We start from the raw sequence: 17,102 nt of genomic DNA on the forward strand, positions 1-17,102 counted from the left end.
ATGAATGTGAACTTCGGGGTGGAGATCGGGGAGTTTGATAGCCACCTTCGCGAAACGAGTATATAATCCTTTAGACTTTCTTGTGGTCCCTGTTTAATGGTCGTTAAGTAGTCAGAATCGTGGAGATATATTGCAGATGCTGCAAAATGGTCTTCAAATTGCTTAGCCAGCTCTTGGAAACGTGATATAGAATCTGCAGGCAAAGAGCAAAACCAGTCAAGGGCAGGACCATCTTAGAAAGACGGGAAATAACGACATAAAATAGGGTCAAATGCACCATTAACAATCATAATAGATCGAAATTTTTTAACATGTTGCTTCGGGTCGCCGAATCCGTCATATGGAGTTAAAGTCGTCGGAAGGGTGAATTGTCTGGGAAGTTGAAAGTTCATTATGTCGGCTGTGAACGGCCCTGCAGAATTGTCGAGCTTCTCCCCCTCATCATCGGGTTGGGCTCCTTCACTCTGATGGCCCCGGTCATTCCCACTCTGGGGTGTCTTAGAGACATGAGTTAGTACCGATTGACGTTCGTCATTCCCATGTTGCTCCTAGTGATCATTATTGTGCTCCAGGCGAGCATTAACTAGTTGCACGATTTGGTTTTGCATTCTTTGATTCTCCTCCGCCATCCGTTGGTTTGCTTGTTGAAGTTCGGTCACCATCCGTAAGAGCTCGGATGGGGTAGGGGGAGGAACATCAACCATAAGCGGCTATGAGGAATTTGGGGCTTACAACAAATGATATCTTAAATTGCGGGCTCCACAGTGGGCGCCAAATGTTATTGCCTGCTTGCGCCGAGGTATAGATCGTTCTCCAATGAAGGTCAGCAAACTCCCAGAACGCGGTATACGTCGGCAATGGAAGAACCGGAGAGGTGAGTACCTGCAAAGGCACTCCGACGCTCAAGTTAGTAAAGAGATATGTGTGGGGAGGTTTTTCTTGGAAAGATTGCTTACCTTTTGAGCTCTTGCTCCTCTCCTTATATCTGGTTGGATGAAGTTGATCGTTTTGTCTGAGTCGTAACGTCCGAGAAAAGAATTAACTGCATATCTGACGTTATTGAATGAGAATGAATGCTGATTATTATGAATACTCAGTTACTGGTCATATCAGTTATGTTTTTAGATATTAGAAATTGAATAAAAAAATAAAATTAAAAAATCGCATTTCAATTTAAAGAGAAAAATATCAAAATACAGGCAAAACGCAATCCATATAATGCATATGGTACATCATTGTTAAATTATAAAATAATCATGTTAATTGTATATTAAAATCAACTAACACTAAAAAATACATATTGAAATTTAAAATACAAAATATATAATAAAAATAAATTAAATTATATATATTTTTATTGACAAATGTATTAAATCAGCATTTAACCTTTTTATTACATAAATAACTAACATGCCTTGAAAGGTTAAAATTAGTATTTCGCCACGTTGATCTGCGTAGTATTTCACATCGCGGATAGTTAACTGTTAATGAATCACGTTAAAAACATTGCCAAGCAAAGTTAACTGCGATGTTCTTTTCAATCCTACGCGTAAAACTTAGTATTTCCCCAACTGTCAAGCGAATCCTTATTTAACTACTTCCTAGAAATACAGGTCAAAGAAGGACGGCGTATAAGCTTTTGTTACAAGCTATCCATATTTGTTTTCACATGCCTTAATTTGTTTCTTGACCTATTATTCGTAAAAATAAATAAAATATGCAAGCAGTGGTTAGAACAAAATGCTCCTCATATAGTAGGAGAGTGTTTGGAACTAAGCCTGGATTTATAGGCCCAGCTTCTACATTCTTCGAAAACTATAACAAATTAAATGTCTTGTCTCATCATTTGATACTTGAAGGTCCCCATTTAGTTCATAACCCATTAACCCTTCTATGACTTCTAACCAATACGTATGCATCTAACTGTTACCATAAGCTTTTGTAGCCCAACACTTAAATACTTCGTAGTTGTATTTAAATTGAAATCTCTCTCCTTCTACCTGTCCATGTAATTACTACCATCTTCTCTGACCTTATATATTGGATGTTGACCGAAGAAAATAAATAAATAAATAAATAACTGCTCGAAAGATATTTAATTTTGGACCACAACAGATAATCTGAGATCCTCTAAAACTGTATTTGTTGATATACATAGAGTTTATCTTTAGACTTCAGCCAACCTAACTTAAACTACCAGTTATTCTGAGTCTTTGCAAAGTTATCTGAGTTTCATATATTATAACCTTTCTGTTACCTAGATGCGCTTTGCACATTAAACTGAAAGAAAGATCATTGATCAGGTTATACTCCATTTCACTAATTCAACTACTAATATCATAAAATTTGGATTAGATGCACAAATAAGAGAAGAAACTTATCTCATCATAGTTGAAAATAATTTTATTCTATTTTTGTTTTTTCAACTAGGCCTGGAGTACAGGACCAAGAGACAGTAAAAAAAAAAAAGAACAGTTGTAGAATTTTCAGATTTTTCGTCCGGTTACATCTGAAACCTCTTTAGGTTTTTACTCTGCTAATGAATTTCTCACTCCCCCTCACATCCATCCATCCATCTCCATCCATCTCGATGCGAAGTTCTCTCTGTACATTAACTAACCATTAACCAAAATTATTGCCTAAAAAACAAGAGTAAAAGAAAACAGGGGATAAACACGAAGGTTCAATTTTCCCTTTCCTTTCTTTTTTTTTTCCCCTCCCTCTGCATCTGCATCTCCATTTTTCCCAAGTCAAGATATTTACGAATCGATCCTGCTAATCCCAATTCGCTTAACGGAAGCGTTCCTAAAGCCACCATCAGCAGCCTGAAAACACATCCCATTATTGTTACTTTGCTGCTCTAATCCAGCCATATAACTCCTCACTTCCTTCCTTATCATATCTTGCATCACCGCCAAAAGCTCAGCACTAAAGTTGAATGGAGCCGCTCCATTATTCTGCTTCGGCACCGCAGCCACAGCCGATGGATCGCGAATTTGCTGTAACGGCTGTGCAGCCAACGGAGCAGCACCTGGAGCTGTGGCAGTTACCGCTGGAACGGCCGCCACCGTCGCGGATACAGCAGCCGACATTATTGGCAACAGAGGTATGGCAGTCAACGGCGGCGCCGAGTGAGGCGACGGTTCGTTGCCACGATTCGAGACTTCCGAATTAGAGTCGACCCCAGGAAGGGAAAGGGACAATGAAGTGGGAGGGTCATAGGAAGACGACGTCGTTTCTACCGGCGGTACGACGCCGCCGGCTCTAGGCACAGGTCGGAAAACGTGCGATGTGGAGGCAGCGGGGACGCTTGACTCGCTCACATCGGATCCGGAGGGACTTCCGGGTGTGGGAGGGTTCATGTAGAGGCCCGTTGATACGGGTACGGCGGCGCCGGCGCTGACGGAGCGTTTGAGTGGCTGAGCGAAGTGAGGGTCGTCGATGGGGCCCATGGAGGCGCACTTGCGTTTGAGGGTGGAGTTCCAGTGGTTCTTAATGGCGTTGTCGGTTCTGCCGGAGAGGAGTCGGGCTATGGTAGCCCACTTGTTGCCGAAGCGAGCGTGAGCTCTGATTATGGTGTCGTCCTCTTCGGGGGTGAAGGCCCGATGCTCCACCTGTGGGGAGAGCTGGTTGCACCATCGGAGCCTGCAAGACTTGCCGGAGCGGCCCGGGATGGATTTGCTTATGAGTGACCAGTTCCTAGGCCCGTGCTTCTCCACCAGCTTCTGCAGAGCGTCGTCCTCTTCCGGGCTCCATGGGCCCTTGATCCGATCCATATCCTTTCTTGTAACTGCCGTTGTACTAGTAGCGGTATTCATCTCTCTCTTATCTTTTTTTCCTCCTTCAATTCAAAGAAAGGTTCATAAAATAAAGGGTGGGGGGCGAAGGTGGTTGTGTGATAGAATATATTTTAGAAGGAGGCTCCTTGGGGTGTTAGTTGTGTTGGTGGTGGAGCATTGGGTTGGTTTGGAGGAGGTTGGGTTGCTTATATGTGATGGGGGTAGGGAAAGAGGTTACCGGTTGGGCAAGTTAGGTTCTGGAGTTGTCAGCTAGCGTTATGGGCAATCGGTACCGCTTCTTCCAGGGAAGCGGTTGGCTTGGGATTTGGGATACAGCTGTCATCGCACACGCGTCACTCTTCAGCCGCTCCCATTTACACAAGTCACCTCTCTTTGCTTTCTTTTCTTCCCTCTCAATTTTATCCTTTCGTTATTACCCTTTTTTTTTCAAATAAAGATGAAGAATATCACTTATGTACACCTAAAACATTTTCCCATGCACCAGCGCGTCTCTTACACATACATAACGCTCCACTCCATTATGGCACCCCAAATTTTGAAACTTACCTAACCATTCCTTATTAATAGTACTCTTTTAATAGGTAAAGGAGATCCTGTTATGAATCACACGTACTAATATTAATATCACTATTTACTGTTATAGTGATTGGATGGTGTTAATTTTTTAGTTAAAAAGAAATGATTAATTGTTAACTTAGTGATACATAATATTATTAGTTTTGGAAAGAGTGTGGAATTGACGGATGGTTGGAGAGCGTGGGATGGTAGGAGAGTAGAACAGTTCGGGAAGTTAATGTAGACAAACAAGAGGCTAACAACCAGAATTTTTCACGTTAAAATAGCATTTAATTATTAGAAGAAAGAAAACAAGAAACGGAAAAATGAGATAACGATGATAACGGTTGGGGTTTGGGGTTGGGTGAGGTTCCTGGTGCTTTGGTTTGAGTTTGACTGAGGACTCCAGGCTGTAGAGCATTTTCGTGTGGGATTTTTAAGTTTCGTCCTTTTCTTGGGAAAATTTGCAAGAGTGGGGGGTCCACTTTAGGCTGAGCTGGCACAAAACGACAAGATCGGTCGCCGAATCGGAGGGCGAATCATTACTGCTTTTCTGTCAGTCCAGCCTGTATTCTATACCTGCCACCCCCCACCACCATCTCATCCTATAACGGCCTATCTATCCCCCTCTATACTCTCTACCCACACGTGCCGGTCACTTCTCCTTTCCCACACTCGCATAACACCTGTACGGAACCGGTTCCCCCCACCCCCCGAGGCATTTGCACCTTCCTCTCATCTTCCTCTCTTACACATTTCGGTTGCTTTTGTTTTGTTTTCGAAACTACTGTATAAAATATTGTGAAGCCCACGTATTTGTCAGTAATAAAATATGATTAATTAATCAATAATAGGAAAGTGGAGGATTTGGGGATGGATTAAAGAAAGGTATGGGAAAAGGGCGAGAGAGAAGATTGTCGGGTGGGTATTCAAATGGGAAAAGAAGGGATATTTTGTTATTATTTTGATCTAACAGATCCGTATCTATTTCTGTTACTCGTACATCGTACATATACTACCCACCGCATGGAGCCATGGACCTCTTCCTTCCTTTTCTATCTAAAATAATCACATATTCTTTCTCTTTATTTAATATCACTATTTCCTCCTCTTAAACCTTATTAACATAGGTGATTACTGATTCTAAATCAATGAGCAGTAGATTTTCTGACACCGGTGTATCTCTTAATTCATAAATAAATGTATAATTTAGATTTGTGATGACCAAGAGCATGTCTATAGGAAATGGATGTAAGGATAGTGGGATTGTAAGTGTAATTTACAGGATATGTGCGATCTGCTAAGACAGAATAATTAGGATATCCCAAATCCGTCATTATTTGTTCCCAAAATATCATCCCATTATGAAGTAGTACTCCCAAAACAAAGGCCGAAAATAGATTAGGGGTAGAGATATAGGGGCCAGTGGAATCAGCAATGTACTCCTCTTACATTGAAAGCCTTACACAATCCCAATAATAATCAGTTTAGATTCTTTTGCTTTCTTCTTTTTTCTTTTTATTTATTTATTTTTTTTTTTAGTATTTTGTGTTACAAACTTACAGCTATTAGATTGGTTAGTTTTTACTCTTTTTACCATCTAGTACAAGGAAACAGTATATTTTCTTTAAAATTTGACTAACTTGAATTCTAAAAGTACATTTTAAACATACAATAGTAGATATTTTAAACATTTTTGATACATTCAATATATTAAAAACATAAAAAATATTTTTAATAATTTTTATAATATTTTTAACCTATACTTTTAGAATAAAAATAAACAAAACTCATTTTTTACTAGCAGTGCATTCTTTTTTTTTTTCTCAAAACAAGAAAAGGAAATACGGAAATTTGTACTTTGGCAGCATTGAAACCGTTGCGTGGGGACAGCTGTAATTAAGGGCACTCAGCCACTCACTACTCGCCGAGCCCATCTTTTTCTTTTTCCCAAGTGAACAAATTAAAAAATAAACTTTTTTTGGTTCATCTACACAGCTACACTCCACCGCTCTAGTCATTTTTAATTTATGATTTTATTTATTTATTTATTTATACGGTATAGTCCGTTTGATAATTCTTTGACATGCGTGGAGGGCCAAATCACGTGCTTGAGCATCGCGCAAATCAGACACACGTGGTTCTTGCACCCCCTGAAGCGGCAAAGCAACTTAGCTAACCGATGTGAAATTACAAGAGTGCCCCGCATCCTGCTGTATTGTATTTATAATTTTGTGCTTACGTTTACTCGTCTCGTCTGGAATCGTTGACGTTGATTCATTCGAATTTATCTATCTTATGTTAAGTGGCAAAAACAAAAACGGTCCAAAACCGGACGAGAAGGGTACGGAGGGTGAAAATAATTTTGCTAGGGTGGCTCACGTGACGGGAAGGAATGGTCCTGGAGCTTTCGGCACCACTGTAGTGCTTTGCTTGCAAATGGATATCAATTATTATTTATTAACCCTATTGAAACTTTGAACAATTATTCCAATTTTATTCACACAGATTTAAATTACCATAACGTGCCTGCCTCCTGCTATTTATAGTTTCATTGCACTCTGGATATTATTGGAATTAGATAGGGCTATCTTTCTTAACTCACAAGGTCAATGTACAGTTGGTACGGTGATTGTGATGGGAGTGACTTTCAAACTTTAAATTCAATAATAGATAAAGAAAAATTATGTGCCAGGCGACGGTAATTTAGAAGATATATATATATATATATATATATATATATATATATATATATATATATATATATATATATATATATATAAATGATAATAATAAGCAGCTTGCACACACGCTCACTCAACTCCCAAACTTATATTTAAGGTTTATTTTCTGATTTAACGGTTGATGTGCAGATCTTGTCTCATTTTATTCTAAGTTATTGATTTATTCTTCTTCCCCTCGGTTGAGCAAAACTAGTTTGTTTTCAACATTAAAAAGAAAGAAAGAAAGAAATGATATACATAGACAACTTTTTGAAAAGTGATATGGTCGGTAAAACCTAATCAAAAAATAATAAATCGGCTTTATACGGTATAGTTTGATTGTCCACGTTATAATTTATGACATTCAAACGTCATAATTTGAATTCGTACAAGAATAAGTATCATAACGACTTAATATGATATTACTGTCCATCAATAAAAATGATTGTTAAAAACATAATCGTTCTGCTCTACCTCGTATATAAAAAGGTACGACATTTTATTTTCAATAATACAACACACAATACACAATACTAACTTACGTATTAAAATGCTTTTTGTAGGAATATTTTTTTTTTGTTCTCTCAACATCGTAATACAACCTCTGGACGAAAAACTCGAGCCTTCAAGCCACCAGCTCGAAATCAAGGAAAACAGCTCGGTGTCGCCTGGGAGCCGAGTTACATCCAATTTACTCACACAAGAACAAAAAAAAATATTAAAAAAAGTAAATTTTTTTTTACCACCAATGTAATTATCAAAGTAATATTATTACTTTATTGAAAAATATATATTGAGCTAACTTAATTGAAAGGAATAATTAAGCTTAGTGGCCATGATTATATACGTAAATTTAAATGTAAAATACTAAATTAATAATGAAAGTTGAAACTCTGCCTAACATTTATGAAAAGATTTATTTATTTATTATTCGTAAAATAGGCGGTTAGATTATTATATATAAGTGGATGAGAGCTTCCATTAACATAAAGGTAGTACTTTTGAATTTGCTTTTGTGCAACCAGAAACCAAACTCTCCCAGTCCCCCAAATAATTTTAAAGGCACAGCACTTCCATCGCTTATTATTTTTTGTGTGGGAGAGAGCTGAGTGCATCTCATAATGATGGGAGAAGAGATGAGTTTTTTATTGTTATAGTGTGGATAAATCGATTCCTCCGATTTGTTTCATTTTTTAAATCAACAATCACAAATTGGATGGTCTAATTTGTGTTTTTGAAAATAAAAAAATTTTTAATGTTAAAATCGGACCGTTCGATTTTTATTTTAAAAAATAAAAAAATTAAAAATACAAAACGGACCATGCGATTTGTAGTTTTTTTTATCAAACAAATCGGACCCTCCAATTTGTACTTTACTTTTTTTTTTTCAAACAAATCGGACCATCCGATTTAAATAAAACACCATATAAAAAAAACACCTAATCTTCCCACAACAATGTATTACACATATATTTATACAATATAAAAAATATTAGCCGCACTTCCATTGTGTGTGTGTTCTTTTTTTTCTTTCATTTGTGAAGTTTATTTTGAATAACACATACACTATATTTAATAGTTGTTCTAAAAATAGTTTTACGATAACTAAAGTGAAAATTTCATACTTCTCTTGATCGTCCATTATACTTTGGACTGATGTATAGCAGTATATATATAATAGCACGTTTTTTTTGTAAGTCAATTACAATACATTATATATATTATATTGATTAAAGACTTAAAAGTTACGTTTCATAATGGTTGCATATAGTTGAAACAGATATATTGTATGAGGAACTATAAAATCGGATGAGTAAGGAAGGCAGAGGTTAGGGGGACCAAAAAAAAAGCTTTTTGTAAAATTTCTAAACACTATTCGAACAAATACTAATTTGAACGTAGCTGGCAGTGTCAAAAAAGATCTGAAGAAATCTCATAGCACTTAAAATATCTCCATGTTATACCTCGAATGGAGTTTATATAAAGCAGAACATCTCTCGTAACAAATTTAAAGAAATAATTAATTTGGGGTTAGAATTTCTAATCCGTCCTGGAGGGAAAAAAATTGAATTCTGAACATTGCGGAAGATATTTAAGATATTATATCAGTAGTCTCAATATTAAATAATAATGTAAAAGTCAGATAATATTAGAAATATAAAAACATGTTACTAGAGCTCTGTTAAGTTTTAAAAAAGTAGAGAATAAATTTAAAGTAAAAAATCATACAAGGATATACATTTCTTTATCTTAATAAATAATAACAAATACCAATAAGTTATAATTCAAAAGGGTTATACTAGGTAATCAATAATTTTCTTGAACAACATGAACAATCACTAATTAAATCAAAGCACACTACACTACCAAATTATCCACCTAAATTTTAATATTAGAATAACTATCTGCATACCTAGTGAAATGAACATCTGATATATCCATTGGTCACTTTGTTTAGTATTTTTATTGTCTTCCTATACTTTTCCTAACTGAAATGGTATAGTCTCTCTATATTCACTTAAGAGATCCCAGATTCGAGTGTCTCTATTTTCGGTAAAAGAAAAAAACAAATAAAAGTGAATCTAAAATCTAAAATATTTAAGAGAAGAATGAAGACAGAAAAATAAATTATATAAAGAAAAAGGAAGTATAAAACAAGGCGTTTAATAATTTTTTATCTGCTACAACAATAAGATTCAAACTATCAATATTTTTTTTAAAATAAGTTAGTAAATTAACTATTAAACCAATTCAAATTATTAAGATCTATGATAAACTAATAAAAAAATAGAAATCGATTATAAAGAAAGTCTAATTAAAAAATAAAATTTTTTAATTGTTAAAAAAATTAAAAATATAAAATATAATTTTTTTATTTTTTATTTTTTATATTTTTTGTTTTATTTATAAAATTAATAATAAAAAATTATATTTTTTAATTATTAAAAAAATTGAGAAAATGTATATCAGTCCAACGGTATGATCCGTACCATTTCATGCAAGTAGCAAGTAGTCATTTTTATCCATTTTCATTTTTATTATTATTATTATTATTATTATTATTATTATTGCAAAAGGCATAAAAATATTTGTAGCACGTGAAAAACGACGGAGGCAGGGAGTGACCGCGCATCACAATCCCGCTAACGGACAAGCACGACAGTTGTAACGATGGATCCCTCTGCATACGTGTTCGTCTCTCGCCCCTACCACGTATCTCCCAGATTTGATAGTTCCAACGACAAAATTATTAATAATGTCCATAAATTCTAAATTTTATTTTTGAAAAACCGAATTTACGGGGACAAATTATCTTTTTTTATTTTTATATTTTTAAAAACACGACCAAAATTGATATGGCGGAATTTAGCTCTGATGAATTCTGAAATTAATCGTATTTATGAGAAATAATGATATTAAAATTAAAAAGTGAATGTTTAAAGGTAGAATTGAATTAACTTGGTTACTATAATCGAATGTGTTGATTTGGCACATAAACGTCACAAGTGAGCAGTAGTAGCAGGCATCTGAGTGTGAGTGATTAGTGAATGGTGTTGATTTTGTTAATAAGTTGCGTGATGTGCATGGGAGCTTGGTTTTTTATGGCGGAAACTGTTGCTCTGTCTCCTTTTCGAACCGTCAATGAGATAAGCCATGGCCCATCATCCTCTGCACCCAACGTCATGGGCCACCCATGCCAGCTATATCGCATTACCCTCTTTTGTTCCCTTCTCACTTTCCTATTTATTCTACAAACTACTACCTAGTAATCTTCAATTTTTCTTTCACAATTTTATTTTCTTAAATACTAGCCTTTTAATAAAAAAAATTAGAAATATAAATCTTCAAAGTTATAGTATATTTAATATTAAAAAGAAAGAAAATTACAAGTAATTGCAAGATAGTTGGTTAAGCTTTTTTTTTTTATTTCTGTTTTGGGGATTGATAAAGCATAATAATAGGAAATGATGAGTGAGAATGTGAGAGCGATAGCCTCGTATTCATATCCCACGATTCCCGTTTGCCGCTATATCCATGGTATGGTAGAGCTAATAAAGCACTGTCACTGTGTCCCTTATGCGGCGTCGTTTGTTGCGGCATCCTTCTATCGTGACTCCCTTTTTTCTTTTCTTACGATATTTTACGACGTCGCTTTTCCACTTTTAACGTACTATATATATACATGTGGGATAGGACTAATGCTTCTTTTTCCTTTGAATGCAGCTATTGCTAATTATGATAATCATGATGCATCTAAACGTCTCTATAACTAAGAAATTAGTGTAATTGACGAACTATATATTCTTCCGGTTTACCTTATCAAATCATAAATTCAGAGCCTCTCCTACCAAGATGGAGCCATGAGGAATCTAACATTAGCATATATATATACATAGAATATAGTATTAACAATGATATGTTTTTTAATAGGTTAGGTGAGATGTGATAGTGGTGGCTTAGTTTATTTTACGCTCATTATATATATGTATATAGTTTTATAATTTATTGTTCATTATGCATACACGAAATTATTGGACATCATTTGATTAGTTTTCACTTAAGCTCAAATTCTTACTGTGGTAAACGACCCAATTTTATAGCAGGATTCGTAATAGTAGTAATATATATATAAACAAAAGAGGATCCAGCACACTTTTCTCGTTTCCTTCTTCGTTCCCTTCTATTCGGATCCCCGCTCTTACTCGTTTAATTTATCAAGTCAACTACTTCTTCTTATTCTTTCTCTCTCTTATTTTCTTTTTTTTTTTTTTAAGATTACTAGAGAACCAAACATATTTAGTAAAAAAAATGTAATATTAATTCAAATATAAAGAAAAATTGTTAGACACCTAATTTCTTTTCTTTTTTTATTACCATTCCGCACTTTTGTGAATCTCACTTAAGAATACTATAAATATTAATATTTAAGTAGCGTATAATATTACCATAATATATATTGATTTAATTGCTCAGGTCGATTACTATTTTAAATATGGTAATTAGAAACACAAATATTAATTAAATAGTAACATAAATGTCATTAACCATCAGACAGGGAGTGGCAGCTTGTAATTATTTATGTAGCAACTACCAAGCGGCATCCATCCACCTGCTCCATGGTCCTAGCTAGTAACTGCAATTGCATTCTATTTTCTTTTATTTTTAATCTTTTTTATACACTTTGTTTGGTTCTTAATTATTGCCGTACACTGCTTCACAAAGCAGTGACATCGTCCAAACTAACCTATTTTTTGAATTCATGAAAGGATAATATTATAGAGACAACACAATCGATTGTTTTTTATCAGTAAAGATATTATGTTATTAGACTAATTAAAAATATTAACCAATTGTGTCATATAAATTATACTAATTAATGAGTTATTGTTATAAACGATAGATGGTATGTTGTAATAATTTATGAATATTACTAAGGAATAATGTGAATTGATTTGGCAATAAATGCAACTCCTACATATGATGATTGCATTGCAGTGCGGTAGCCGTAGCACTCTCATACGAGTTTGTCATCTAATAATAATGCTGATAGCTAGTTGTATGGCATTGGAATCACATTGAGCAAAGATCATGCCACTTTTCAATTTTATATATATAAATCACATCAATCTTAGTAACTTCTTTCCTCCTTTTTTCTTTCTTTCAAACCAATTAAATTACTATATATAATTCAAGCTTATGATGATTAGTAAAAATACCAAACTCTGCTTCATATAACTTTACCCTCTATCATTCATACTTTTCTTCTTTCTTTCTTTTTTCTGTCATGCTTTATTCGGTTTTTAAATTAAAGTGGCCATATTTCTGTTTTAAATTAAGCACGTTTGGAGAATGCAAGCACGAAAACCTTCCAATTTTGTTTCCAACAATTTTCACATCCTCATGTATATCAAAATTAATAGCCATTGATTTTTGACATATACCTGATTTCATCAGGGGATGAAAACCACAAATATCCAATCATTACTCTGAGGGACCATCATGGACAAACTCCGAGGCTCGAACTAATTAAAACGGTGGATATTAAAATGGAGGAATCATTTTTTATATTAAGATTTCTAGGCGGGTGTGGAACCAATTATTATAGATAGATGCATGTATGTCCAAGGAAAAACAAAACAATACAACCAAATAAAGAGCACCCGAAATTTTGGGGTTAAAAAGTATGAACACATTAAAATTAGGTTAATGATAGAAAAAAAATTATAAAGTAAAAAAATTAAATTTATAATATACTTAATTGTGTATTTATTAAAGCAAAAATGTTAGAAGTTCTAGTTAAATTAATATTTACTTAAAAACACTTATGTCGGATAGAAGATAATGAATAAAATAAAGAAAAAATATATTAAATATATAACTATAAATTTTTGAGAGAAATAATTTTATAATATAATATTATAATTTTTTATGACGTATACAAATTTTATACTTTGAACTTATAATTAACACAAGACTAATAGTTATTTAAGGAAAGAAAACTATTATTTTTTATTTACAATGTGGTGATTAAACATCACATTTAGATGTGAAAATAGCATTGCTCAAGTTTAAATTGTGACCTCCTGAGGCCTAAGGCAGTTGATAAATAAAATTCAACAAAAAATTGTACAGAACTGAAGTGAAAATGAAAGGTTATCTAAAAAAAACCAGAATTTCCAATGATATGGGCTTTTATGGTCAAAGGGTGGAGCCCAATGCTTCCTATCTTAGGTGGTGTGGTTTGGTGAAGGGTCACAATCCTTTCATTTCTGGGAACTTACTTGCTCATCATTCATCACTACTTTTTATCTATTAAAATGTTTTAACTTTCAGGGGTTAATCAAGTTGGGTAGTCTAATTTATTACTTATTAATCCATTTAAGTAAGGGTTGGTATTTGAATTCTGTTTTGTATGTATAGCAATTTATTAGCTAATAATAAATTTTTAAATTAAATTTCAATCCGTAATTAATTAATTCTTAGATTGTTGAATTGAGAAATACCGTAAGAAAAAAAAAAGTTTTAAGTGTTAACACAGCCCACAAAACAAACATTCTCGAAAGATAAGGTAAGATTCCGAGTTTGAATACTATGATTACCGTGGCTCTTCTTTTGGGAACCAATCATATCTCAGAACTACTCTTAGTAACTAAGTTGAATTCAATGAGAAATAATAAGTAACATAAATTATATTATTGGAGATAATATATATGATCTAAACCAGGTGGAACCTAGGTAGAAAGAAGAGCAAATTTGATTTTGATATTGATTATTGCGTGCACTAAGAGAAGTGTCAAAGCAACAAAAGAGGAACAAGGGTATATGATATATATGGTGGCAACAACCACATATAAAGAAGCCGCCCAAGTAAGTAACAGGGTTTCAAATTTTCAACGTTGGCTTGTTTTGTTGGACGGTAGGTTTGGTCGTGTGGGACATGCACGGCCATGGCCAAGAGAGAAGAAGAGTAAATTAAATGTGAACGGAAACATAAAAGTATAGCCTCTTTAGTTTTTTGTTGCTGTTTGGAAATAATATTAATAATGTAGGGCCTAATATAAATTCAAATACCTATTAGTTAGCCTTCCTCGATTTCTTGTTCCTTTGTGCTTCATGGGACCCTTTTTAATTTCCCCAATATCATTTTTATTTGTGTATTTGGTTTCTGTTTCTTATTCTCGATAATGACTACTAACTGTTAAGTTGCTTCTTCCTGTTTCTATTCATTTCATAAATGTTTTTATACTCATTTTTATGTTACTTTACAAAACTAACACGTTTTTTTAGTTTTTTACCAATGAAATGAATTAGCTATCAAATAAATCTCCTACTCTATCTAATAATAAAAGAAAAAAAGTGTGTATATTAATTTAGTGTACCTGATCAAATAATTAAATAGCACGACTATTTGCATTTTATAGAACAAGAAATGTAATAGTAGATTTTTTTTTGTTGAAAAAAAAAAGAAAAAGAAAAGAAAAGTGAAAGCATTTTACTTTTTCCCTTTTGGAGTGAGAAGTACAATGAATGACTCGGTCCAAACTTGGAGATAAGATTAAGAATTTAAGATCATAGGATGATATTGGGATTAATTAAGTTGTAACATTGAGTGACATCTCCCCAACCAACATATTTTAAAATAATAATGAAGTGGGATAGTTAATTAGCTACTGCTCCCAATTAATTAATTAATCAAAGTTAATTGACTGATAAGGGGAACTTGACTGTTCTGTATTTTGGGTTGAAAAAGAAGAATTCTGATGTGTAGAAATTGTAAGGTGATGAGCTTGTTAAGACAGGGAGTGTACGGAGAGATTCTTTGAAGGATAAAAACAAAGCTTCTTTTCCTGATAGAGAAGGAAATGGACAGAAGGCCAATATAAATCCAAAGCGTTTAAACTTTAAACTGTGCATGAATTGTATGCGGCTGATGGATAATATATCATGCATGCATCTTCTGTTTGATTTGGATAATTAACTTTCTCCTTGCTTTTTAAATTATTAATTTTGTGGACGTGCTCGAGCAACAAAAGAACATGAAACAAATAGGAAAACAAAAATTAATGTGCGAGTAAGTAGTGAATAATTAACGGTTGGAAATGTACTGCTAGATTCTTTTATTCTTTATTTAAAAGATAATCCATAATTTACATTTATTGAACACTATATTAAAAATATAATTATTTATATCTATTTTTTCTTTTCGTTTGAATTTTTAAAAAATATGATTTTATAATATAGTATCAAAATTTTTTTAATAAAAATTTAGAATTTTATATTTATTATCCTCTAAAAGAGAAAAAATAACATAAAATAAAAAAATACATAAATTTAAATAAATTTAAAAAAACTCTTATTTAAAAGATGTTTTAGAGATATAATTATTTATATATCTCTTTTATTCATTTAAATTTTTTAATAAGAGTAATTTTATAATACACAATTAATATATTATAAAAGAAAAACAATTATTAGTACTTATAAACTTTATAAATATTGACAGAAATAACCATCAAATAAAAAAATTAATGTTATACCAATAAAAAATAAATTTAATGTCATAAAAGTATTAAATTTTTTATTTTTTATTTTCAAACTCAATTCTACTGTCATCTATTTTTTCTCAAATCCCAATAAAGAGGAAAAAAAGTTATTATTGTAACGGGAAAGGTGATGGTAATAATGAAGGTTTTAAAAGTTCGTGATTTGAAAAAGAAGAAGATGGTAGTGAAATTGAAGTTGAAAATAAAGAATGAGGATAATTTTAAATTTTATTAAAAAATTAATAAAAAAATTAGATTTTGAATATTTTTATCACATAAAATTCATCTTTTATAGATATAACGTTAAATTTTTTTATTTGATGAATATTTTTAGAGAAAATGATAAATTGATCCCTTACTTTTTGGTCTATAGACATTTAAATTTTTTACCTCTTCAAAATCTGGATACATCGATCCCTAGACATAATTTGTCATATTTTAAAAACTCTCTCACATATACATCTGTATCAACCAGGTCAGCACAATAGAAATTATATTTAATTTTTTTTATTGAATTTAACAAACTCAAGTGAAACATGAGGATCGATATGTCTAGATTTTAAAAAGGTTAGAAACTTAAATGTATTTTCAAATTTTTGAAAACTTTAATATCTACGAAATAAAAAGTCAAAAACCTATTTATCTTTTTCTCATATTTTTATTAACATTTACAAAGTTTACGAATAAAAATAATTATTTTATCAGGAAGCGTCACTTTTGGTATGTATTCGGGATGACCTAGTTAACAAGATACAGGAAGAGGACGCTACAGACTTAGAGAGGATGCCTTCGGCTGACGAAATAAAGGAAGCAGTTTGGGATTACGAGTCATCTAAGGCCCCTGGCTGTGATGGCTACAATATGAACTTCATAAAGATGTGTTGGGAAAAAATTGGTACTGAGTTTACTGCAGCTGTCATGGATTTCTTCCAGTCAGCTACACTACCAAGAGATTCTAATGTTACATGGGCGGCTCTGGC

General features: G+C 33.0%; 1 protein-coding gene across 1 annotated transcript; it reads right to left on the reverse strand.

Moving 5' to 3' along the window:
* Positions 1 to 2,388: 2,388 nt before the first annotated feature.
* Positions 2,389 to 5,335, reverse strand: LOC112800545 (transcription factor MYB44). Its single transcript, XM_025842871.3, has one exon. The coding sequence runs from the start codon at positions 3,816 to 3,818 to the stop codon at positions 2,760 to 2,762; it is 1,059 nt and encodes a 352-aa protein (XP_025698656.1). The 5' UTR covers positions 3,819 to 5,335; the 3' UTR covers positions 2,389 to 2,759.
* Positions 5,336 to 17,102: the final 11,767 nt, after the last annotated feature.

This window comes from Arachis hypogaea, chromosome 5 (assembly GCF_003086295.3).
Source record: "Arachis hypogaea cultivar Tifrunner chromosome 5, arahy.Tifrunner.gnm2.J5K5, whole genome shotgun sequence".
In the NCBI taxonomy this organism is placed as follows: domain Eukaryota; kingdom Viridiplantae; phylum Streptophyta; class Magnoliopsida; order Fabales; family Fabaceae; genus Arachis; species Arachis hypogaea.